General features: G+C 45.4%; 1 protein-coding gene across 1 annotated transcript in view; it reads right to left on the minus strand.

The window, feature by feature from the left end:
- LOC147734894 (lectin-like) overlaps positions 1 to 23,310 on the minus strand; it is a 203,812-nt gene extending 180,502 nt beyond the window's left edge. Inside the window, exon 1 of the mRNA XM_086953671.1 lies at positions 23,192 to 23,310. Coding sequence (XP_086809797.1) covers positions 23,192 to 23,215 — 24 coding nt within the window. The 5' untranslated portion in view covers positions 23,216 to 23,310. The remainder of the gene's footprint in view (positions 1 to 23,191) is intronic.
- Between the last annotated feature and the right edge of the window lie 3,969 nt (positions 23,311 to 27,279).

Raw genomic sequence — 27,279 nt, forward strand, 5'->3', positions numbered from 1 at the left:
TACTCAGCTGCTACCACAGGAGAGTACTGCATAGTCTATGTGGTGGAAGTTCAAAGCTCAGCACTTCATATTATCCATGCGGGGAAAGGGAAGGCTACAAATGTTTCCTTTTATTTCTTCATTTATTAGGGCTTTCTCCCACAGAAATGTGTGCTGCAAACTGATACTTTGCTTTGTGTGGGTAGGTCCTTTTGTTTTGTATAGAGTCAAGTTTTTTTAGATAACTATGTGGGAAATACGTTTCCAGAAGTATTATGTGCCGGGATGCCCGCCACCCCTCCCAACACCAATTCCCCATGGGAGGAGACAGACACCGATTTGAACTTTTGGAAGGCGGGGGGCCTCACGACCCCCCCGGCCGTATTTATTAAAATATGAAACAAAATTTAAAACTTTAAATAAAAACGTTTCATGAATCATGTACAAATTCAACTTCAATTACATCTTGATGAAGACAGGTTTTTCAGGCTAAACTTAACAAAACTCTAATACAAAGGTTTCCTAGACGAGTCTAGCATCCTGATAAATGCATTACGTTTGAATTTGTACAACCTAACATTAAGGGCCAACGGCAAGGTCTTAACCGTTGTCAGATCCCTATCACCAACTTCCCGCCCTCACGGTGTGAGTGGCGCATGCGCAGAGGACTTTACCCTCGCCACCAATTGTAACTTCCCTTGTCGTGGGGGCCCCCTTTCACCCGACGCCATCTTAAGGTCGTCCAAGTTCGTGTGCAAGGTCTCCGTAAGAAGGACAGCGTGGACTCCCCCCTTCCCCACGCTCTCTTCCGCCGGAGCGGATATCCGGCCCCGGGAAATTCGTGGGAGGGGCATATAGCCGTCTCCCCCTGGTAGGGGCCTATGGCCGTCTCCCCCTGGGTGACCCATCCGTAGTGGGTGCCGCCCCCCGTGGGAGGGGCCAATGGCCACCTCCCCCGGGCGCTCCCATCCATAATGGGTGGCGCCCCCCCTAGAGACCTTGAAATCACTGCTCACCGATCATGACCTTACCGCCTGACCAAAGAATAAATACGACAATTGTTTTACCTACTAAGGAAAAGAAAAAACTATGACTAAACTTGCAACAGCTTGATTATTCACCGACTTGCAGCTTGTTCCCTTGAGGGCTCACGAGCGACAAGTGGTGCAGCCTTCAGAGCGCAGGAACAAGAGGAAGCTTCGTTGGATCCCCGCGCTTTTATCCAGCTGCGGGAGGGTGGGCCCCGCCTTAAGCACGCCCATCAGTGCACGGACTTCCGGGCGGGTGTTTAGGACAACCTCTACTGGGCGGGAGGAGCGTGTTCCGGCCACGCCGCTTCGGGCATACCAGCCGGGACACGCCCCCCGCCCACATTGGTTTCCCGGGGGATCGGGGCACCCATCCATACGTTCGGGGGGACCGAGTGGTCTCCCCTTTCCAGGGGTTAAGCAGTGAATGTTACTAGTAGCCACCATCTTTCTCTGACATGACAACCTATTTAGTGGTTTATTGGATAGAAATACACAAGGCAAAGGAAATTTTCTAAAAACTACTTTTATTAAACATTTGACTTCATCAATGAATTGGGTTTTTAATAACTATAACTACAGTTTTGTAATCCTTTTTGTGGCTGGTCCTATTCCTTAAATATTGTATTAAGATTTTATTTTGAACTATGGTTTTCTACATAGGACAGTTAGTCCTGGCATAGTAAAAAACGTGAAAAATAGTTTTTGGGTGCTAGTCACTGTAATTGCATACTAACCCTAAATTTCTACATGTTATACTTTTAAATATCATGAAACCCACCTTATGGGCACCAAAGCCTTCTCATGACCTAATAATATTTACAAGAGGGGTTTTTACCTGTCAAGAGTTTATTGTGACAGGTTGAATTGCAGTTTTTATACTGCTACAGTCAGGCTACAGTGGTATGTTTGCACTGCCACTGTAGTGGGGGACACAAAAGGTGTTGGAGTCCACTAGTGGCATTCCTGACCCCAGGTACACTGCGTACCATATATTCTGGACTTATATTAACTTTAAAAATATGCCTATTGGGAACATGCTAAAGAGATAACAGGCACTTTGCCACAGGTTAGAAGGGATAAAGTGCACAGAGTTCTAAAGCAAGCAAAAATGTAGGTTAAGGCAAAAGGTAAAAATCTAGGGGAGCCACACAGAAAATGTGGACTTCCTACACAGATTCATAACATAACATCCCATATGTATTTGTAAAACACACATTCACCCAGAATGGTATCTTGGTGCTGAAAACCAGATGATTATTGTTCTGCAGCTCAAGTGTACAAATGTTATCAGCCTAAAAAAAAAAAGGTTAACATGACTTGGCAAGATTTGTACATGAAGTCAACCACAGGTCTCTGGAGTGGATGTATTAGTCCATTGTGCCATTATGACCTCTTTTTAATGTGCTTCATTTTTTCATTTTGGACAACTGTTAAGAGTACTGCCTATCAAAAAAAATCTAATCAAATTACTTTATTGTTGAATTAATAAAAATCCTTACAATAAGAAAGACAGAATGAGCCTAAAATCACAAAACGTATTTACTTTTAAAATTTCAGAAGCAGAAAAAAGAAAATATATACAAATCAAGCTTATCCTTAAGTCCCCCCAGTAGCAACAATAGTGACTTATAATAAGCAGGACAGCGGAATAGGTGAGTATGCCACTGCCCAGACTTTGAATGATCACAGACAGGCCTGTAGCTGCTTTCTAGCCTCAATCATATATTTGAGGCCCCAACAAGTGTAAATTGGGGAAGAACCTCCCAGCCAGATTATGACTGCTTGTCGACATGTTCTTATTTTCAATCTATTCATAATGTCCCGTAAATACCGTCTTCTAAATACCATAAGGACTGGGCACACACAAAATAAATGAGTTACGGATTCGTTTTGGTAACCGCAAAGTCTACATTTTTGGCATTCTTCTTGAGGTTTCCAGGAAGGTCTTAAATCCTTGGTTTCATGAAGACCCATACGGCAGTCAATACATTTGTTTTTTAAGTGTTTACTAAAATGGGTTGCCAAATATGCCTGGGGTTGTTGGACTGAGTAAGAAGAAATTACAGTCCAGGCATGACGTTGATAAGTCAATGTTTGTTTATCTTCTAATACTGACTTCTTTTTGGCGATAGAATTGGCAATTTTACTTAAATTGGCTAGGTCGGTTTTTCTATTCCAGGCTTTTAGCAGATCAAGTTCAGTGAGGCAGGTTCGCAGGTAATTGGCCCAAGGGTTACTTGAGACCTGAATGGTATCGTAATTAATTTCTAACCAGCAGAGATTATTTAAAGAGTCTGCATCAGCAGCACGTAGTTTATGGCAGAATTTTGCGAATCTTGTCATGGACCGAAAGAGTTGATTTTGTAGACCGAATTCGAGACGCACCTGGGCAACGGAGGAGCATTTGGGTAGATTAAATACGTCCTTATAAATTTTATTTTGTAGTTTATTTAATAAACTGGCCTCCCCTCCAAGCCATGTGACCAAACCGTACGATAAAGTTGGTTGGATCTGCGCGGCCATTACTTTTAGGAGGTAGGTGTGATTTGGGCCCCCCAGTTTTTGTAGAAGTAACCGTAGATTAACGTCTGAGACTTAGCTTTTAGCTGCAGGGTGTGCTCTTTTTTGAAGTTGTCTTTGCCGAGTGTCGCCCCCAGATATCAATAAAATTGCTGTTCTTCTATTGCCTGGTTATTGGATGTCCAGCTAAATGTAATACTCTTGTGCTCCATCAATCGAACAACTTTTGTTTTTTCCCTATTCAACTCTAGATGTTCACGGTCTAAATAGGACTGTAATGCGTTTATCAGCCTTTGCAGCCCAATTGGAGTTCTGCTTAGGAGGACAATGTCATCTGCGAACTGCATTATTGGCATTGGGATGTTTCCAAGATTTGGAGCGTGACTTTCAATTTGACCAAGATTTTTTCCTAGATCAGCAAGGTATAAGTTAAATGAACATGGGTACAGGACACAGCCCTGTTTTAATCGATCCTCAGTTGCTATTTTGGGCGTGAGACTTGAACCTTGGCCTAGTTTGACCCTTGCCCACATATCAGAATACAGGAGCATTACTGCGTTGAGTAGGTTTTTTGGCAATCCCCACTCCTTGAGTTTTTCCCAGAGTCTCCCCTACTGACTCGATCGAATGCAGCCCTAATGTTGATAAAGCAGCCGTACAGCCGATGATTCTTTATTCTTGCTTTTTTCATCAGGAGAGCTAGGGCAGAACGGGATAGGGCTTTTCTAAAGCCAGTTTGGTAACTGGGGATTAGATTGTTATTATCCACCCAGTCCTGAATCTCCTCCAGTATACATGAGGCGTAAAGCTTGGCTTCCACATCAATTAAAGAAATCAGCCGGTAGTTCTGTGGATGTCTCCTGTCCCCCTTTTTGAAAATCGGATGGATGATATTTCCTTTCCACGATGGGGGCAGCTGCTTGTGAATAAAGACTTGGTTGAACAGGGCAGAGAGATGGTGTGCCCAAAATTCATCGTTATATTTAAATACTGCATTGGGGAGACCATTGGGGCCCGGTGCGCCTTCGGGTTTCAGATTGTTGATGAGCCTTTTGACTCTTTCGAAGGAGAATAAAGCTGGCTGTTTCATCGACTGGTTAATCCTGCCTGTGTCGCTGGAAGTTGTTAACATATCAGATACGCCTTTCGATGGACTCACTTTCGAGAGTACTGCCTATCATGCTCAGTACTATTCATTCCAGCAGTAGATCAACATATATATTGAAGGGGAGATCTATTAATAATGAAATTCCAATTTGTTTTATTTACCAATCCAAGTGGCATCCACCAACTTGGATCTGTAAGTAAAAAAGCAAATCAAATGGCCCACTCATCATCCCATTAGTGCTTGCAAATGATATCACACTTAAGCATGCCGTCGAAGTGACACTATGACCAGCAGCAGTCACATCATTGTAACTTTTATTGTTAATACCATACAGCATCCGTATTTTGCTCACTCCTGACGTTGTGCAGCATCGTGAAAAAGCATAAGCAAAGCCACTAGGCCACAAACTTTAGACCTATTGTCTTTGCCATAGCTTGTATCTTGTATATGTCCCTTTTATTTATTTCCTTCCACCCTTTTTAATTTTTTTTAGCCCCTCTGATTGTCCTGCAGGGCCGGATGATTCCACTATTTACATCTGAGGTGTTTTTCATCCTCTGTGGCCACTATTTCTAAGCTGTGTAGCCTTCTTTAAATGATATTGTTCACAGTATACCATTATTTTACCATTCCAAGATAGCCACCACCTAGAGAAGCATTGAGTTAGCCTCCTTGGTTGAGTACAGCAGGGATTCACAACATTCTTTAGCATTCGAAGAATTAAGGACACTGTGATGTTTAGGGAGCCTTTAGTTGGTCTTCCCCCAAAGTGTTTCACTTCACCTTTCCCATTTTTGCTGAATTTATTTTTGTTTGCCTTAGGATCTGGTGTACTTTACCACTGCTAACCAGTGCTCACATGCTTCTCCTCCCACCCCTCAACATGGTAAAATGTGTTTATAACCTATTGCCACATTAAATTTACTTGTAAGTCCTTAGTACAATGACATGTAAATGAAATGCTACAAATGGGCCTGCAGTACTTAATGTGTCACCCACTTAAGTAGTTCCTTAAAGCATGTCTCAAGTCTGCTACTGCAGTCTATGTGTGCAGTTTTTACCCGCCAATTCAACCAGGCAAGTTAGACCTTTTGCAGGCCTAAACCTTCTGATTTAATATATATAAGTCACCTCTAAGGAAGGCCTTACACTGTTTCTCAATACTGCAAGGCATGCTTCTTCCATAGGATAACGTTAGCTTAATTTATTACATTTAATGAGTGATATGGTTCAATTGTGATCAGGTAGCATGGTATAGTTTATCTAAAGAATTGCAATCCAAAACACTGTTTAATGGTAAAGTCCGATTTCAAGTCAAAATTCTGAAAATGCCACTTTTAGAAAGTTAGCAGTTTCTTGCCCTAAACATGTGGTCCCTAAAACCTGTATCCTGGGTCACATCACTAGGTGTAGCTGACAGCTGATCTTTGTTTTTGTTCCCAAGCGGTGGGAGACAGGAGGAATAGGTGTTAGCAGGATCGGTTCATTTCTGTCAGGATGAGGGGGAAGGGCAGTACCCTACCACACTTGCACATCACAAAGGCTCTGCCCAGCACACTCACAAAGGGTTTGACGCTTGTCTTTTGTGATCCCAAACAAGCTGGGGCCATGGCAGGGAGGAAGGAAACTTCAAATATCTGAGGTGAAACCCTCTAGAAACTTCTAATACTTCAAATCTGACACCCTCAGACCCAACTCTAAAGTGAACTTCTGGACCTATGGAAGACTCCGAAGAAGGATTGCTGTGCTACTCTGCAGCAAGGAGGACTGTGACTTTGATGCCCTGTTACTCTGCTGTTCTGCTGCCTGAGTGAGAAGGACTGGACCTGCATCTTGACTACCAGGACCACCAGAGTTACTCCAAGGGCTAGTTAGCTGGCATCCTGATCAGAGCCTCAGGGATGAAAAAGGCTCCACCCACCTTGAACGCTGCACCTGGAACCTGCCTGCTGCAAGTCTTGCTCTTCAAGTGGTGCCACACCAGTCCAGGACCCTATTCCAGTCACAAGCTGGCTCGGTGGTTCCAACATAATCCTAGTATGCCGTGGAGTCAAATTCTTGGCAGAAGCAAGAAAACTTTTAGACCTAATAGAATATGAGGACGATCCAGTTCGTGGGCAAACAGGGCCAGCTTAACCCTAGGACCTCACAAGCCCCGCCCCCAAACAAAACAATAGCCGAGAGACAACAATTTTAGTAATTTTTTTAATAAATTTTGTATCGTTATTTTATTATGCGAATATTGTAATAATTTTAACTAATTATGCAAATAAAAACCTTTGACCTTTGACCCTATTCCAGCCACACTGTGGTCCCAGCAGAACCAAAGCTGCATGATGCATTGCCTCGCAGACCCACATTGGATACTGCTGTGTGACGCATCCCCAAAGCAGGACCTCAGCAGCTCCTCGGAGCCACTGCTGCATGAGGCATCCTTGGCTTTGCGTTTTATCCCCGCAGCACGTCAGAAATGTGGCTTCTCAACGCAGGACTGCACACCTTCTCAACGCAGGACTGCACATCGCAGCTCGCAGCTCTGTGGAACCGGTGCTGCTAGATGTCTCCTCAATGCGGTAACTTGCACCAGTTCGCAGCCAGGTTTTAAAATACATTGTTTAGCAGGCCTAACTTGGTCAAGTGTTTGGCCCACACTAGATCGCAGTCGACCTGAAATTGTGACTTCGCCTCAGTCTGGTGTGACCAGAAGACCACAGTTGCACTTGGTGCTTTTTGGCACTATTTTCACTAAAATCCTTCAAATTGTTTATCTCTGAGAATACTGATTTGATTTGTCATTTTGGTCATAAATTATTTATTAATTGTTTCTCTATTTGGTGTGATATTTTTCTTCACTTGATTACTGTTTGAAGTTCTGCATAAATGCTTTATACACATTGCCTCTAAGTTAAGCTTGACTGCTTTTGTACTTAAATAATAGAGGGTTAAGCACCGGATAATTTGGGGTTGCTTGTGGCTTCACCCTGACAAGGATTTTGGTCGCTGCTTGAGTAGGCTTTCAACAAGTAACCCAATTTCTTACAGCGGCTATCTTGCAATTATGTAGTGCATAGTGTATATAATTCTATATCCTCCAAGCGCATGCTTCGAAAGGTGGTAGCTATGTTGGAACTTTAAAAAAATAATGCATTATGTGTTATGTTATGATATACAGATTTTTAAAGTGCACTGTCATGCAGGAGGGTAGTGTGACACTGAGCAGGTGAGAATGTAGCCCAGTCTAGAGCCTACTGAGACTGCTAAAGAATCCAGGTGTTGCAGCAGGTTGGCCCATGCTCTAAAAGCAATGTAGGAGAAGTCTTAACCGTTGGATATGGTTTTCCATATGTGTGGGATGTATGTAAGTAAGAGTCTGGGTGAATGGATGTGTCAGAAAGGTTTTTTTTCAAAGCAGAAGAGATTGTTGAGCTATGCTGGTCCAGTATTATGTAGCGCCTTGAAAGTGAGTGTGAGGAGTTTGAATTGTGCTAAGTTGTGTATCGCCAGCTAGCATGATTGCTCAATGAATGGTGTGATATGAGTGTGGGTTGGGAGGGTGAGACTGATTCTGGTGTCTGAATTTTGAATGGCCTGCAGTCTTTAATGAATTTTTGGATGATCCCCACATATAAAGTGATCACGTAGACCAGCTTGCTTGTGACAATGTCATGTTTGAAAGTTTTCCAGGCACTGATTGGAAGCCAGTTGAAAAGTATGCTTAGCATCTTCAGAGTATGGAACCATGATGCAGTAATTACATTGACTTGGCAATCATGTTGATATTGCTGTTGATGATGATCCTAAGGTCTTGGGGCCTCATTTATGAGGCTGTGCATCACTTTTACGCCGCTGGTGCGTCACTTTTTGTGACGCACCAGTGGCGTAAAAAATGCGTCTTGTTGCGCCATATTTACAAAATGACGCATCTAGGTAGATGCGTCACTTTGTAAACCCCTGAGCCACATTATACCTGCGCCAGGTATAATGAATGCAAGGGGGGCGTATTGACGCCAGGAAGGGTCGTAGAAGTGACGCAGTGAAATCTATGAGATTTCACTGCGTCACTTTTAGGACGCCGTTGCGTCAAAATCTTGCGCCTGACTTACAGCAGGCGTAAGACTGACTCAGACCCTTTCACATGGTGCTTGCCCCATGTGAAAGGACGCATTGCTGGAGTTGCGACACTTTTGTGACACACTCCAGCAATGCGTCACTTTTGCGCTTACAGATACGTCAGAAAAACTGACGTATCTGTAACTCCTTGCGACATGATGCGTCATACATTAAATATGACGCATCAGGAATGTCGCACAGAGTGCGCACTGAGAAGTGACGCATCGCTGCTTTCACGCAGCGATGCGTCATTTCTCATAAATGAGGCCCTTGGTGTGAGTGGTGGGGTTGACTGTTGGTCCTAGCTCCTTTGGCTACCATGCGGAGTCCCATGATGGAGTGCTTTTCCCAATAATCATGAAGTGGTCTTGTCAGTTTTCAGCTTCAGACGGTTGGTTTTCATTTACATTTAGTACGTGATTTCAGTCTGGGTACTGGAGTCTTGTCCTTTTGTTCATGAGGGAGAGAATGAGTTGAGGGTCTTTGGCATAGGAGAGAATATTGATGTTGTGAGAGAAGATGATGCCAGCTAGTGGGATCATGGGTGTGGTGAGGGGCTCAGTGAAGATCTTTCCGGAACTCTGCAGATGAGGTCACAGGCATCCAAGGTTTATGGTGCCAGGCTGACTGACAAGTTCCTTTCAGTCAGGTAGGAGCAGATCCATCGGATTGCATGTCCTTCCATTCCAATTCCGGTTGTGCATCGGATAGGTATTGGGTGGGAAACTGTGCTAAATGCTGTGGTGAGACTCAGAGAATGAGTACTGCTGTGTCACCTCCATCCAGAGTCTTGTGGATGTCATCCATGGTAGCAATGAGTTTGGTTTCAATGCTGTGGTTGGGTCTGAAAGCAGACTGAGTGGTGTTGGGGAGTTGTTAGTCGTTAGCCATTGAGAGATGGCCGCTAACTATTTTGTTTTCTTTTTTTCTACTATATAATCTTAATGTGTCTTATATGTGCTTTTGGGAGTTTGTGTTGATGTTTTACTGTGCATGAGTAAATTGGTGAAGGACGCATGAGTCAGTGAGTGAATGAGTGAAAACTATCTATGCACGGATGAGTGACATGGTGCATGTGATTTTCTACAGTGGTTGCTGGTAAATTAAGGTAGAGGGGGCATACATCCACCCATCTACATTGGCACTCTTACCCACATGCATCCGCAAGTGTGCACACATACACACACCATTTACAAACACACATGCACACACATACCCATTCACAGCACAGACTCACAAATCCACATACTTTCATACATGCACACATGCATGCATACATAAAACATTAAAATAAAACTAACTTACTGGATGCAGCAGAGATCTTGGCCTCGAGCTTCCTACAGGATTGGTACTGCTCTTGCCTCCCAGGATGGACTCGCCACAGAGTGGGATAGGGTCAGTGAAGCTTGCTAGTCCTACCCCATTTTGTGACAAGGTGACAATGATAGGTGCTCTGCCTTGGGCCCTTCAGTACTTAAAACTCTGAGGTCCGAGGCTATCAGTAATGCTACACTTTATCATAAGGGGAGGCCCTCCCAGTGATTTGTCAAGCTGAGAAGGTCACACCCACTGAGCTGTGACAGCTTCAGCACTACAAAAATCAGCACCGGCAGCCAGCGGTATGGACTGCCCACTCTTAAGAACGGGCCACTCCTGATCATTGACTCAAGCTGCACTTTCTGTGATAAAGGAAAACTATTTTCATTGCCAATGCTTGTTTACTGAAGGTGCTATTGGAGCATCGTAATTTTGGCTCCTCCCGTTCATGTTCTAACCATGCCATATACATGCTTACACAGCCTATATAATTGTGTGTTTTTTATCATTAAGGTAAGGTGGTACAATTGACCGGGATACTTGCTGTATAACCTAGACCCTTACATGAGTGTGTATACTAATGTTTTCTTCATATTAATACCTATTTGCAGTTCTTGTTTATATATGCATTTGTGTAGATTAAGTGACTCTTTGACTCATATGCATTAACATATTCAGTACAATAGTACCCTGCATTTGTTTTATGACTATATATTGTGCATTCAATTATGCATTGAAGTATTTTGCAATGTTAGCTTGACCAAAGGCCTGAAGCATTTGGATGTAACATTTAACCTTCAATGTGAAAGTTGTTGGCTTGCATGTTCTCTCCTCTGCAGGTGGAGTCTCAAGGCATTCATTAGTCAGTGAAAGGCAGATTGTTTATTGCAGATCGTGAGACTCAGAGAAGAAGACTGGCAAGGAGAAGAGACGCTAACAGACAAAGGGAGTATCACCATTCGGGTGCTATCTGGAGATGAGAGAAATTCAAAGACATTTCTAATGCAGAGACCAGGTGATTCGAGTAGTAATGGAGGGTGCCAAGTTTCACAGTGAGAATGGGAGAAATACTGGGACTCATGATTTAAGGCTCTGGAATGTTGTGTGTAGTTTAACAGATGGTCACATTTTTACTTTAGGCAGATTGCCCTTAGTAAAGTAAAGTAAACCTTTATAAAGCGTTCGAATGCCGAAGCTCTTGGTGATGGAAAGCAAAGAAAAATGTGGAGCCAGGAAAATCAGATCTTACTGATTGGGAAACAACCAAGATTTCAGGTGGCCACAGAATTTCAACCAGACTGGCCGAGATCTGATGTGTAAAGGCAACTTGTTCCAAACTTTGGGAGCTAGATATGAGAGACAACTACCTCCCCATTTAGCTTTCCTAATTTAAGGAATGTTTACCATTGCTTTACTGGCTGATCTTAGTGGGTGACGGGGGTGTACCATTGGAGTAATTTATGGTATTCTGTTGGACTGCCTCCATACAAGGTTTTATGGATCAGACACAGTGCCTTGACTTCTGTGCGCCCTTTCATTGGAAGCCAGTGGAGGTTCCTGATAGCTCCCGAAATTCGGTTGAATTCAGGGATATTCAACAAGGTACGGGCCGACGCATTCAGCAGGGACTGCAGCTTGGGTAGCTGTCATTTATCAATCCCGAGGTAAAGGGCATTAAAATTGTCGATCCGTGACAACACAAGTGCCACCACAGAAGACTTCTTCAATTCCATTGGAAGAAAGGGTAGGATCCTTCGCAGTGTCTTTAGTGTGGCATAGTAGGCTGAAGTGAACTGATTAATCTGAGCTGAAAAGCTAAGCTGTGTGTCACAAACAATGCCCAGGTTTCTAACTTTCCCCTCTGGTGTAGGACAAGCTCCTGCAGTTGCTGGCCACCATGCAGAGTTCCAGACGGGAGTCTGCCTCACCAGACTTGGAGAGGCACAGACCTCTTTGTGATATCTCTGTTGTGTGGCATTATGCTGATTATGGTTTTCCAAATAGTGTTGCCTAGGTTGGATTTAGTTTAGATTATCTAGTTGTCTGCATGCCTAATTGGCAAGAGGACCTCATATCGTATACTGACCATGAAAATATATTTCTTATCTTCTGTAATGCTAATGCTATAACTGAATTTCTTGTGTGCTTCATGCTATTAAGACTGAACTTTGTTATACGATTTGGTCTGCCGGTAGTGATTTTGTATTTTTGCAATACATTTCTGAGGTTTGTGTATGTCAGTCTAGCTTTTAATTTGTAATAAACCCACATTTAACCTCAGCTATCAACTTTGGTTTTCAGTGTGTAGCCAAATAGGCTACACTGTGTATTGAACTTGCGGATGTTGTCAATTCCTCTTTATTCCTCAGGCGCCTAGAAAGTTTAATTGCAGGGAATTTAGGGATCAGCCCAAAGGTGCTGAAACACTATTGTCTTAATGAAAGTAGCTTGGAAACATGTATAACAAGCATTGAAAATGCAATAGGTCTCGTCTTTGATTAAGTTAAAGCCATTTTCTTTGCTAATGGTATTGTATAGCAAGGCAAATGGCTTTACCTTAATGAAAGGTGAGACCTGGTCAGAGACGGTTGCTCCTCCCGCCGCGTGGCCCACCCCGAGGGTCCCAGTATCCGCCGCCACTGCCAGTTCGTCCTCTGTGCCCCTGATAAGTATTGTGCCGTAATTGTTGTTTAGCATCGTCCTCTGTGCCCCTGATATTATTGTGCCGTATCTGTTTTGCCTGTCCTCTGTGCCTCTGATATTATCGTTCCGTATCTGTTTTGCCTGTAATCTGTGCCCCTGATATTATTATGCTGTATCTGTTTTGCCTGTCCTTTGCGCCCCTGATTTTATTGTGCCGTATCTGTCCTCTGCTGTGCCCCTGCTCGCTCCTGTGCCTCCACCGCTGACCCACCCCGCTCCCTGCCTCCGCTCCCCCGCGGCCCCACCCCGCTCCCTCCAGCATCACTGCTCCGCTCCCCACTCGCCACCCCGCTCCCGCCTCCCAGCTGCTCCTCCCTCCCACTGGACTCAAAAGGTGGTGTCCGCGAGGCGGGGAGCTGTGACCTGACCGTACCTGGTCAGAGCCGGTCAATCCTCCCGCCGCGTGGCCCACCCCGAGGGTCCCGGTATCCGCCGCCACTGCCGCTGCCAGTTCGTCCTCTGTGCCCCTAATAAGTATTGTGCCGTAATTGTTGTTTAGCATCGTCCTCTGTGTCCCTGATATTATTGTGCTTTATCTGTTTTGCCTGTCCTCTGTGCCCCTGATATTATCGTGCTGTATCTGTTTTGCCTGTCCTCTTTGCCCCTGATATTATTGTGCCTTATCTGTTTTGCCTGTCCTCTGGGCCCCTGATTTTATTGTGCCGTATCTGTCCTCTGCTGTGCCCCTGCTCGCTCCTGTGCCTCCACCGCCGACCCACCCCGCTCCCTGCCGCTGCTCCCCCGCGGCCCCACCCCCGCTCCCTCCAGCATCACCGCTTCCCTCCCCACTCGCCACCCCTCTCCCGCCTCCCAGCTGCTCCTCCCTCGCTCCGCCCCCTCCACTCTCCACTTATGGCAGTGTCCGCACGTGCGCACAGCGTTCACGCGCAGCGGGCGCGCCAAAGGCAAGCCCGTCTGCGCCCGTCCACGCCTGGACCGTGCCTGGACCGCGCCCAGCGCCAGTCCCCCTGGCCCTCGCAGATGCCATCCCACCCACCGGACGTACGACACCACCACCCTCAGCGCACTCAACACCGAACGCCTCCCCGGCTGCCACCAAGCCACCCCAGGACGCACCCAAGGACCCTTCACCTGCCACTCCTGCAAGTTCGCCTGCATCCGGACTTGCAACCCACCCGCACCCGCCAAGCCAAGAACCAACAGCAACCACCTGAAGTGCATCCTGCTCAACACCCGCTCCGTCCACAGACACGCCGTGGAACTATGGAACCTGCTCGACAACACATCTCTGGACATCGCCTTCCTCACGGAGACCTGGATGAACGCCTCCTCAGCACCCGGCATCGCCATAGCCATCCCGGACAGATACAAGATCACCCGAAGAGACCGCGTCAACCAGACTGGAGGAGGCATCGCCATCGTCCACAAGAACACCATCTGCATCACGACCAACTTCGAAGACACCCACACAGCCGCCGAACATGTCCACTTCCAGATACACACCGACCCCAAGACCACACTCAGAGGAATCCTCATCTACAGACCCCCAGGACCCCGCACACAATTCAGCGAAGACATCGAAGACTTCATCAACCCACACGTTGATGAAGTGGTTAGCCGTCTTTTTCCTGTTCCTGCGTGTTATGTTTTAGTACCTGTTCAAGCGCCAGGACGCCCCTTTGCTGGGGCAGCTGTGCGCTGTATAAATATTATTAACATAACATAACACGCCCTCCCCTCCGCTCATTACATCCTCCAGACCTCATATGGAAAAACCGGTATTTGTGTCAACTTTCAACACCGCCTCGCAACAAATAAAACGTCTTGTTTTACATAATTGGAAGATACTCAACACAGGAGGCATGAACATTAAAATACCTCTCTTTTCCTATAGACGCAGCCAAAATCTTAAGCATCTTCTCGTACACACTCGACCCAGGGCCCTGGGTGGAGGAAGGAAACCCGCTATATTGCCTGGCCTGCCTAGACTAACAGGCCACACTGAATGTGGCTCGTGCAGTGTGTGTCACCTCACTAGCAATTCCAAATCCATAGAGCTGGGCCTCCGCACTCCCTGGGATTAGAGATCCCACACTAACTGTAACTCCCAGGGAGTGATTTACATGTTAACGTGCCCCTGCGAAAAAATGTACGTGGGGATGACTAGCAGAAAGGTGCGTGTAAGAATAACAGAACATCGGAGCACGATAAGGTGTGGTAAAACCAACACAAAACTCACAGCGCATTTTCAGGAGGCTGGCCACAGTATAGATGACCTAAGATGGACGGTGATAGAAAGGGTCCAGTTGGGTAGACATCAGGCAGAGGATCAGAGGCTCCTGCTCCGACGGGAGCAAAGATGGGTGTACCCCCTTAGGAGCCATGTGGTGGGACTCAACGATGATATTCCATGGCAGTCATTAAGCAGGCAGTAAAGACTTACAATTACAATTACTGACATCAACACGTTCCTACCCCGACATAGCAGTAGTATGAGGGATTTCCTATGCTTAGAAGAAGATGACATCATTTACATCAAGAGTCCCTATCCCTTCTAGTTCCGGCAATTTACTCATTAATTACTAATGTATGTATTCTCCAGTTACATATTCTATAGGGGGCTATAGCCTGGTATTGATAACCCATACGGTAGCAGGATGGCCACATTCTATCATCCATCAGGAGGGGAATATTTCAAGACTTAGGAATCTAGATGGGGACCCTGGAATGAGAGTGGAAGATATACTGGGCTTGGGGAGATTGCCGACGTGACCCAGTGAATTGAGCTCCTAGCAGAATATTCTGAACACCTCTCACGGCACTTGCCATTGTCAACCCTTGAGACTTTTTCTTTTTCTTTTTCTTTTTCTTTTACTTTAACATACTGTGACCCCCCGTTAATAATGTTAATCTTAATCCGGTTTGCTGAGAAGGACACATAGGTGGCGAGAACCGACAAAGTTAGTCGATCCGCCCCTATAAACTACATTTCCCATGATCCCGAGCACCAGGCATGGATAGAGCGTGCCGCGTCATCACGCTGACGGTGTGGTCACGTGGGACGCGGACCTCTGGAAACGTCTTTAAGAATTTTTTCCCCGACTCCGCGCCGACCATCTGCGCGGTGTTACGGAGTACAGGCTAACAGGAGACGGTGTGCCTACGGAACAGTAAGGAGGAGGCTCACAGGGTGATCATAAGGGCTGGTGTAATAAGATGGTACCCGAGGATGGCACTGAAGCGCTCGTTACTTGGAGGGCGTATTAGACCTTCGGTGTACCTCGGGAGACGGGTGAACTAAAGGTAACTCTCCCACCCCCAATATCTATTGCACAGGTTGTGTTCTCTGGCCATCGCCCTGCCAGACACCAGTTCGGGTTTATGGACCACATAAACTCGGTGAGTAAACATCATGGGAGGAAACACATACGTGAACTCTGCCAGGCCTTTAACTTCTTTTTGCGAGCTATTAGGGTGTGTGTGGTGTGTGTTTGTGTGGGGGACCCTCGTGACTCTAGAGAGAGGGGGGCCCTGTAGATACGTGGATGCACACGGTGTATAGAGGTTGAAAAACCTAGAGGCAACGGACAATTAGTGCGTAATGCTGCTAATAAACAGGAGGGCCTGTCCCAGGAATAGCCAGCAAACTATGAGCAGATACTTGAGTAGTTTGCCTAACCAGCACACATTTGACATAGGCTTAATTTGAGGAGGCTTGATAATTGTAGATGGGGAGGAAGAAAGTAGGGGCTTAAGTGAGGGTCCCTATTATCACCCTTTGAGTTTCTGCAGTGAATGAAGTCCCGCACCACAGGGACCAGTCTCCACACATAACGTAGGAAGGGTATGGATCCAGTGGACCTGCCCATCCCTTGGGATCCATCGTCCGAATTACGGGAGGACCCAGAGTGGCACTGATTGCGACAGTCCTGAAGAAGACCGAATTGACCCTTAGAGGCATATAGTTAACGGTCGAAACATGTTGACTTTAGCAGTGGTAGGAGGGAAGCCTTGAGATTCGTAAATTTCTCCTTAAGGCATTTCCCATGACTTTCTTACTTTTTAATCCTGATAGGGGTACCAAGGAAAATTGAATAAATATACTTGTTTGGTTGGCACCCCTAATCAGTTTTAAGCACTTCCCTTGAACTGCACTTTTGGTCGCACTTACAGTTTTGGTCACTGGGCGTTTGCACGGCTTTCACCACAATTTATGTTATGTGTTGTCCTATGTTGAATTTTTCTGGTTGTACGTCCTGTTAAGTGGAATTTATTATTTTTCCCCCTCCCTTATGCTCCATCCTGTGTGGGTACACCAGGGCGTATTGTAAGCAGGCCCAATGATGAAGCATGTCACGTACTTCGGTATGTGAGTGAGGGCAGTTTTTCCAAACAAAGCGATTTGCCTGCTTGGGGTATTTATGTTTTTGTGTTTTACTTGTATGGTCTACTCTATACACCCCATTTGTGTGTGTACATTTGTGATTCATGGGGGTCAGGGGTGGTAGAGTCTAAACCTATAGGACCCTCACCCCTTTTCTGTGTTGAATACCCTTACGTAATATAACAGTGTCCCAGAGGTGCAGGAAAGGGCCACATGCCCCCCCTTACACACTCTGGGCACTGTCTGTATTTCAGCTCCTTGACCTCTCAGCCATTCGAAGAATATGCATTCCATCCACTCTCACCCATCCTAAAGATTCTATCATTGACTTTCTTAATTTCTGCACTTTAATGAGGTTGCTTCTGAATAAAACATTGGATAGGTGGAAACTGGAATGATTTATTTGATCCCAGTTAGTGTAATTACTTGGACCTTTTTCCAGTCCATAATTTTTGCCTGCTGTCCCACTTCAAGCATGCCCCAGCAATATTCATATCAGAGTTAGTCCTGTTCCTGCAGGAACAGTCCTGTTCGAAGTGAGGGGTAACATTCTCTCTGGACAGGAACACAAGTAAATCTAGACCGGTTTCTGTGACAAGATATTGGCCACTCTGAGGTTGAGGAAATAAGTTGCAAGTAACACCTATCCCGAAATAAACACCTGTAGTCCAAATGCTTAGCTAACTCGAAGGTTGTGAAGCTTAATGACATACCTAGTATTTCTGAATTATCTTGTATCCAAGAGCCTACATTTTAGGTTGTTATTAAGTACATGTATTTTTATATATAGCCGTCCCTCTCAATACCTGAAATGACAACACAATATAGGAGTTAAAAAACTTGAAATGTGAAAAACCTAAGATGTGCATATAAGGGGAGAAACTGGAAATAGTTGGCAGCAAATACAAACATTATACAAAATGAAAATCAAAGCCATGTCTACAACTAACCACAAGATGGCAGACTTGCATCGCCCTGGCGTTAGTGCTCCGTATAGTGTTAGTTTGTCAAAGTCTAGTACTTAAAATACCGAATTTTAAGGTATTAGAAATAATCTTTTAGCTGAAGAAAGCATTATACATGCATAAACAATAATGTGCGGTTCCAAATTGCCACGCCGTAGCACGATTTTATATTGGTGTTGTACTTCCGGTGACTATATTGGCAGGGAGATTTGAGCTATTGACAATGTAGAAGTTAGGGCATATTTAACAGCGGTTCAGAGATCTTCAGTGAGATTTTTAAATATCCCACAGACATACCCTGGAGAAAATAAATAAATAATTTTGGGCGGTGAAAGTTTTCAGATGGATCAGGTAGACTTCAAGACTGTTGGACTTTCCCGCTGTTTTAGTACGCATGCATACTCGCACAGGGTAAGGGCTCAAGAGACATATCCTCCCTCCCCCCCCCGTCTCAAACATCAATTTCCCTGCTCGTTCATGCGGAGCCCAGAATGATGTCACACTTTCCTATATAGCGCGGACCGCATCAAAAGTCTCCAAGATTCTAGAGGGCGTGTAAAGCCAGCTGCTTGACCATATGTAATCCTTTTATTACCAAATGAAAGGACACCACTCAGGATATATATAAATATAGAGGCATTAATTTTTATCACTACCCCTCTGAACTAGTTATGAGGTCGGAGGTGCAAGCACATAACAATACACTTAGTTAGTATACGCATGTTGCCCAATTTACGGTTAGGCCCTGGGGGCCAAGCAAACCATATAGTAAGAAAGTGGTATAAGTACCAAGTCACAAAGAAAAGGAAGGCCTAGGGCCTAGGGAAAGGCTGGGGCCACACTGATCTAACAATAGCTAAGAAGCAGGAGGCCTACAGTAGGCGCGCTCAGTGTCTTTATACACATGCAGGTTCCAATGCAATGTCAACGGGAACTTAGAAGTTAGGTAAAAGAAGAGGTAGGACACATAAATTAAATCAAGGTGGGTTACAGATATAAATTTACATGCACAACTTTGCAACGGTGTCGGTCTGCATATCTGTCCCAATATAAACGTATTCCGAGCACGCCAAAAGTTCGTACCAGGAGGAATGTAGCCTTTATACAGACTATGGTGCCCTCGGGTGATCCCGTCTCAACAATTTTAGAAGTGCTGGCAATTAGTTTATACTGTAACATTATCAGGATGAATGATAGCCACCTGCTACAGTTTTAAGGGCCTATTTAAAGATTATTAGCAAACCAATATACATAACATATATCACAGCTAAAGTGGCATGAACAGGCGCCAAGAAACAATTTAATTTTCCATAGGGATTTAGCGGTCCCCAGAATGTATTCAGGTGACGTGAATTGTAACCCATTACAAAACCGTCCGGGACTGTTAGGCTGTCCTTGGTTAGGGGTGTCTTAGAAGAAGATTAGTAAATCTTCATTCGTTCCATGAAAAAACTCAATTAGTAGAGGGAGGCTACAACAACAACCATGAAATCTTCATTCGTTCCATGAAAAAACTCAATTAGTAGAGGGAGAATATACAACAACCATGCAGTGCATCGCAAAGTCTTTTATATTTAAAGACAGCATGATGTCATCTTATGTCAGCACAGACCTGTTCTGCACAGGAGGAGCATAAGAAGAGGTAAAACAATGTTCTCGTCTTTAGTTCACTGCTTATGGTGCCTTAGGAATAGGGCTTGCCTTTTTCATTCTCACAGTCCATGCCCTTGGACCCCGGGCCTGCTCTCCCTAACACAAGGTTATTTAGGCACTTCCATTGAAAGCTGAATCGCTCTGTATGGATAGGGCCAGAGTCAATTTGCTTGCTCACAGTTCTGTTTCGCTTGTCACATAGATCTGGTGGGAATTAGTGAATTGGAATTGTTGTGAGTAAAGAATTAATAAAATAGCAATGTACTGAAAGGGGCAGTGTAGAAAGCAAGAACAGCTCAAAAATAAGATGCCAGCACAAGGGTTTTTCGTCTATTAGTTACAAAGAAAACTTGCCCACTCGGAGGAGCATTAGCAAGATTGACAAGTGTTGTCTCTCAGTTGGCATTCATCCCACTCACCGGAGTCCTCTCAATTACAACACTCATACATGCTAAAATAATTTTAGAACCCCGTGCATGTACCAAACATCAAGCGAGTAACCATAGGTAAACTAATATATCTGGCCCTGCAAGCACAGTGAGCGGGGATTGTGTGGCCTTTGGTGGTCAGAGATGACTCCTAGACCCTTATGGCATGGGGCGAGATCCCAGGAGGCGTGGGTAGTTGCCCGTAAGCAAGTAACCGCAGCCAGGCATAAATTCACGGAGATGCGGTGTTGGGTCTCATAAGGACCGGACTGCTGCATGTGGAATCCTTTGCCAAAGCTACAGGCTCGGGGGATCTGACTGGGTCCACTGTCTCAGGGTAGGCATGGCGATCGATATTCTTACTGACCTGGGGGAAGCTCTGGAAACAGCGGAGTATAAATAGATGAGAACTAGGGATCTAAGTGATGGGGGCTCTGGGCGCAGCGGTCGCCACTCCCAGGGCTGTGGAGGAGTTATAGGGCGATCCCTATACAAGACAGGCGCAGTAGCAGGACCTGAAGCCTCCAGTGCAAAGCGCACCGTGCAGAGTCATACATACTTCAAGGGGTCCTTCTTGGGAACTTGGGGTACGACGTCGCCCCGTTAGTCATTAGGGAGGTTGTAAGCCTGAGCAACCGGGAGCTTGCCATATAGCTCTCCGCCCGGCTGGGGAAGGTGTGAGTTAACTCTCCCTTGTTCAGAGGGCGGAGTGGGTGGACGATAGGTCCACCGGTGGGAGGAGTTTATCCTCCCAGGTACCACACCGGGCTATGGCCGCTGGTGTTTCTTTGGCTCAACTTCAGGTACCCTGCAACAAGGGGTTGCGGGGCGGACGGGGTCGCCTGTGAGATAACCCACCTTTTATTTGTACAACAAATAAACCTGCAGCTTCTTCATTCCAATAGCTGGTGTCTGTGTGTTATTTTGGTTTGGGGGCTTGGGGCAACAGCGTACCGATGGAGATACTATGCAGGATGCCCGAGGTCCCTGCAGGGGACCCCATAGGAGGGCAGGCCCCTTAGTATGGCCGTGGGCAGCCGGGCAGCCCATCCTCGGGGTGGGGGGGTGGTGCGGCGCGAGCCATAGGGGGCGGGATAAGGGGTGGGGCCTATGGAAGGTTTATATGGGTGGCCCCTCCTATCGCGTGCCCTCTTGCTTCTGCCCCCATTCATAGATAGGTCGCATCCTGGCTGCACCCCTCAGCAGTACGCCCGTTAGGCAGCCTCCCCGCCCGGACTCTAGACCATTTTCAGCTTCCCTCCCTACCGCTCACCCGCTGAAAAGGGGGGAAGTGGGGAGGGGGACAGTATTGATGTATTAATGATTGTCTCTTGTTGCAGGAGTTACAGGGCGATCCCTGTACAAGACAGGTGCAGGAACAGGACCTGAAGCCTCCAGTGCAAAGCGCACCGTTCAGAGTCATACATACTCCAAGGGGTCCTTCTTGGGAACTTGGGGTACGACGGCGTCCTGTTAGTCCTTAGGGCGGTTGTAAGCCAGAGCAACCGGGGGCTTGCAATATAGCTCGGCTGGGGAAGGTGTGAGTTAACTCTCCCTTGTTCAGAGGGCGGAGTGGGTGGACGATAGGTCCACCGGTGGGAGGAGTTTATCCTCCCAGGTACCACACCGGGCTGTGGCCGCTGGTGTTTCTTTGGCTCAACTTCAGGTACCCTGCAACAAGGGGTTGCGGGGCGGACGGGGTCGCCTGTAAGATAACCCACCTTTTATTTGTACAACAAATAAACCTGCAGCTTCATTCCAATAACTGGTGTCTGTGTGTTATTTTGGTTTGGGGGCTGTGGGCAACGGCGTACCGATGGAGATACAATGAGCAGTGCCAGGCGCGGCAGTGCCACGCGTAAGGCACCTGTGTCCATCTGTTGCTGACTGCAGCCCAGACTTGCCGCCTTTTTCATAGGGGGGGGGGGAGTTGTCACAAGGAACTCTGTTATGTGCCATGCCATCAGTTGATTCTTTTCAGTGGTTGTTAGTGACTAGTGTTGTTTGACTTCACAGCCAAAAGGCTGGTTCCAGGATAACTGCAGTTCGGTGTGAGTTTAATATTCCAGAGAGCTTCGCAAGTCTGCCGGCCTATCTGTTCCCCTTAATAAAGCACATGTCAGCTTCCTCAGACAAGTGGGTTGCAAATCATATTGATCATCACTTGACGATAAAGTTCAACCACTACTCTTCAAATGTTAGCTTGAAATTGGACAAAGATAAACTGATGTGAAGTTTGTGAGGTGTGTTCAGAATTTCCCCACGTTTCTCATTCAGTAATGTTACTTCTTCGGAAGACTCAGTGGCAGGCATGCAGGGTGATGACATTTGCTGTCAAATGTAAAAAACATAGAACAAATTTCCGTGTGTGCCTTAAGGAGCTCATGCATTCTGGGAAGAAAGCACCAATTTTTCTTTTTCCCCTTTTTTGCCCTACATAAATCTTCATTGCAGTAATTTTCATTTTTTTTATTTTTCTTTAGTTTTATGGAGAGGGTCCAGAAAAACGTGTAGATGTTACAGTTGCAAATGTACTATTCGTGATGAGGACCAACCACACACTCCGGCCTGGAATAAAATAAATAGGATAATTGGTGGCAATCCAACAGGCCACTTCCGTGTTGTCACTAATCCGAAAATTGATAGAAAATAACCAGAACAGGCCGATAAAATACCAGAATCACTTTAGCATTCTCTAAATTCCAGTCCATAGAAATTGTCTTCCACGAGCACCCGTAGACAATAATATTTTAACCACCGAAGGCCCTGATTTCTTTTATTAAAAACAGAGCTTTGGACTATTCCATTTTCCATGCTGCATAGCTAAATACAGATAAGGTCCAAAAGGCGAGACCGATTGAATTGCAAATGCTAGTTACTAAAGGTGGCACCTTTAGGTAATTTAGCATTGCATCTGCGAGGCTTTAAAATGGTTAGTAAATTCATGGGGAGTGTCGTGAATGAAAGAATCCATCTGAAACCTTAGTAAATAAGAGCCTTTGTATTTATTAGAGCATGCATGGAACTCTTACCTCTGCTTCCGGCCAAGACACCATGTCATTGAATCGCTTGTAGCAAGCATTCTTATACTGCACCCATCCGTAATCACACGAGCCTTGAGCACAGAGGCAGGTTTCTTTGGAATTTATTTCTGATGCTGGCAGTAATAGCAATATTCAAAATACAAAGCAGAAAGAGAGCGTTAAAGAACAACACTCTTCAACAGTAAACATTTTAATCCAGTAATGGGAAAATATAGAATACCAACCCAAGCCTCTTCCTTAAATCCAAATTATTGCTGCATCATATCCATTTAATAGCACATTGAATAGCATTTATCCACATTTCATAATATAAACAAGTTACATTTAATTAAATCTATGAAAATCCAATCGATAGTTTGCTATTTGACAAGTCTTTCTCCTGGCTTTATATAATTGGGCCATTTGGTCAACAACAATTTTATGTATTCTTGCAAATACCTACATATTTCTATCACAAACCTCAAACGTGAACTCTCCATAATTGAACAAGGTTATCATTGAAGGAATTGCTAGACAATGAGCTACATTAGAATGCAATCTCTATGCTTTGCTTGCTTTAGTGCTTGGGTTGTGTTGCATTGTGTTAGCAGCAAGATTATTTCATGTAGTGTAAAATCATCCAAACCAAGTTATAATCCACTTTCTTTCTGACAGGCAAATGAAACCTTGATGTTATGAGATTTAGCAATATTTATCTGCTGATCCAGTTTGCTCATATAAGAGACAAATATATTTAACACCTGTCCTGGACATCTGGGGCCGCATTATATACAGTGCCTCGGGGGCCCAATGGGTGTTTGTGCGTGCTTTGCACACCCCCAGAAACTCTTGCATTACAGAAGGAGACACAGATGCTTGTGCATTCTCTTCTGTGTTACTAATATGAAGCGCCAGTGCTATTTGCATGGGGTGTTCCCTCACTTGCATGGAGAGAATACTTTTGCCTCTGTGCCAGTGACATAATACGGACATGGGCGCAAACGCAAAGAAGCCTGCAGGAGGTGCACTCACAGTTCCCATGATGCACTGGGCCAGGGACAGACTGATTTGCATATAGCCAGGTTCTGAGCTGGGATGGTGCAGTGAGATAAATAACGGTGATGGATCAAGCCCTGATCTTTGGACTGGGTTAGAGTGGTCTGCTTAATTCAGACACTCTGTTCATCACCACCCCCTTTTCTGAACCATCTCAAAGGTGGAGCACTGTCAGTTGGCCCCTGATGGCAGCCCTCTGGTGGGGGGAAAAGGGGGTCCCATGGACCACCCCAGACATCCCCTTGCAGGAAGGTGCGGTCATTGACTGCACCCTCCTGCAAAGGGATCTCTAATCCCATTTGATGGTGCAGGCAGGTGCCACCTGCACAGTGAAAACATGGAGCGGCTGAAAAGCAGCTGCTCCGTGTTTCATGTCCATGCACTCCCCCAGGACAGCACGAGTTTGCGGCTGCCTTTGGGGCAACACATTCACCATATTGCAGGACATTTTCCTTCATTGTGCCGGGAGCACCTTTTTAAAGATGCATCCAGCGCAATGAAAGAAAAAGCGCTGTTTGAATACTATGGGCCCAGGACACTATAATTTAATATCAGAGCAGGGAGTCTACTTGAGCCCACACTGAGAGTGCCTGCCTCACACAGATTCAGTGAGGTCTCCAGATCATTTATATATAGACTAAAAAAGAAAGGGGCCAGCACACACCCTTGATTTATACCTCAATTCATTTTGATGGGGTCGGTACATTCCCCATAAGTGCCATATCTAATATGAGAATCCCATTCTCGTGCATTTGTGCTAAAAGTTAACCCAATCCTACTCTATTCCCATGCCAAGTATTTAGAGCAAGCCGATGGATGCCATAAGAAATATCTAAATGGCTCGATGCTGCTCTGCTATGGTCTATGGCGCTGGGGTGTGGGGTTATTGCGACACTGATACCCTTCAGGCGGATGAAAACCTGTTTGTCAGGAGGCTTTTGGGAGTTTCTAAATCCTTGCCCTTATTCCTTTGTCACATGGAACTAGTCTTGTTAAACCTAAAATATTGAAGTAAACTGGTGCCACTTAAGCTCTGGCACAGGGCGTGGGCAAAAGATGAAATGGCCTTAAACAAGGACATTATAAAAGATTGTCTAAGTTTTGATAATGCACACTGAATATTCTGGTTAGGATATGTGAAAGACCAATTTGCCTTGCTAGGGAGATCTGATCTTTTTGATAGTCCACAAGCTATTATATCCTTCTATTAACAACAACTAAAGAAATATTTACTGGTCTTTTGCTGGCAGCGAAGACAAGCCAGTGAGTTGGGGAAGTAAAGAGTGTCTGCCTATATCCCATTAGTGACTATGGATCAGGTGGAACTTTATATATATTTTCGTCCACAGCACTCACAGAGATTTTAATTGATATGTTTTGGATTTAATATAGTGCACTTCCTAGTCTCTTATCATAGCTTATGATGATTTCGAGTTCATGCCATGTCCTTGTGACTCAAGCTCTACACAGATTACACTTTGTTAGAATGTCTTCCTTTTGGCACTGTTCACCCCCAATCTGAAATGTCAGAAACGGGTCCTCGGAAGCTTGTTTTCGGTCCAGGGAAGACATGGCTTGGCAGTCCGGGCTGGACTGTTCCCATGAGGCACAGTGTCAGACTGATTTGCATATAGCCATGTCTGAACTGGGGTGGCAGAGTGGGCTAAAGAACGGTGATGGATTAAACCCAGATTTTTTGAATGGGTGTGAGTGTTTGATTGATTCAGATGCTCCGTCCATCACCACCCCCTTTTGTACCGCTTTTGGCCGCCATAAGTGTGGGAGGGTATGCTCAGACGTGAGTCCCTTGCTCACTTTGCCACTGGATTCAAGCAAGCCGATCTGAAGACGGCTGGAATGCCAGAAACCGGTCCTCGGAAGCTTGTTTTCGGTCCAGGGAAGACATGGCTTGGCAGTTCGGGCTGGACTGTTCTAATGAGGCACAGTGTCAGACTGATTTGCATATAGCCATGTCTGAACTGGGGTGGCAGAGTGGGCTAAAGAACGGTGATGGATTAAACCCAGATCTTTTGACTGGGTGTGAGTGTTTGATTGATTCAGATTCTCCGTCCATCACCACCCCCTTTTGTACCGCTGAATCTAGAGAGAAGCAGGTTTACACTGCTGGAACCCTGGTCAGCACCCCAAAGGATTGCAATCTGAAGGACTGCTCCTGCTGCACTCTTGTAACTACAACCATGAGGATTTGCCTTTCCTAAAAAACGATTAGGAAGTGGGCTCCCTGAAAGCAACAGGTTATCATAGCTTCCCTGAACCATCGCCGTAAAGAAGTCCCCAGCCTGGGATGCGTCCAGCGGACTTAAGCATTTGGCCAGATGCACTGTGGGAATTCTAGCACCAAACTTCCAAAGGCCATTTTTATGAGCATGTTTTAGTATAAATTTATTTGAAGTTATCTATTAAATTCTCTTTGGTATTTAAAACATCATACATGGTTTTGTATGTCTTTGCTTTTATGCTTATATGGTTTTCTATTAACTGAATAAAGCTTGTTATGACTAAGTGATGCACCGATGGAATGGAAGGTTGAAAGGGTCTATGGCTGGTAAAAAGATGAATGAGTACGATGGCTGACATTACAGAGGATTAAAGGGTGAAAGAAACTTTTCTATGCACTTACATGAGCTCATTGGAGATATGATCCAAAGTGGGAGTGAGGGGTTTTAATTTCCTAATGAATCCTTTCAGAATGATTCTCATTGAGCAGCTGACTTATAAAATAGACAAGATGGCAGCACACCACTGAGTTCCGTCAAGTCATGGAGCTAACTTGTTGTTTTTGTTGCCTTTCATGGCCATCCTTCATGCCTCCTGCATCGGACTCCTGTTTCTGTGCCTTCTGAAGTTCCTACGAGCTGTTGGGAACTTAATGAAACCTTCTCTCGCCACCTTGCTGTTACGGTGAAAATCTCCTCACACTCGAGCGGCCGCCATTTTCTCGCCGCGCTTTGTGTTGCTTACTGCTCGTAGTACAGCTATCACTTCAAGAATCTTACCATATGCTCTGGGTGAGCGTTTAT

Source organism: Lissotriton vulgaris, chromosome 1_2 (assembly GCF_964263255.1).
Source record: "Lissotriton vulgaris chromosome 1_2, aLisVul1.2, whole genome shotgun sequence".
Classification (NCBI taxonomy): Eukaryota; Metazoa; Chordata; class Amphibia; order Caudata; family Salamandridae; genus Lissotriton; species Lissotriton vulgaris.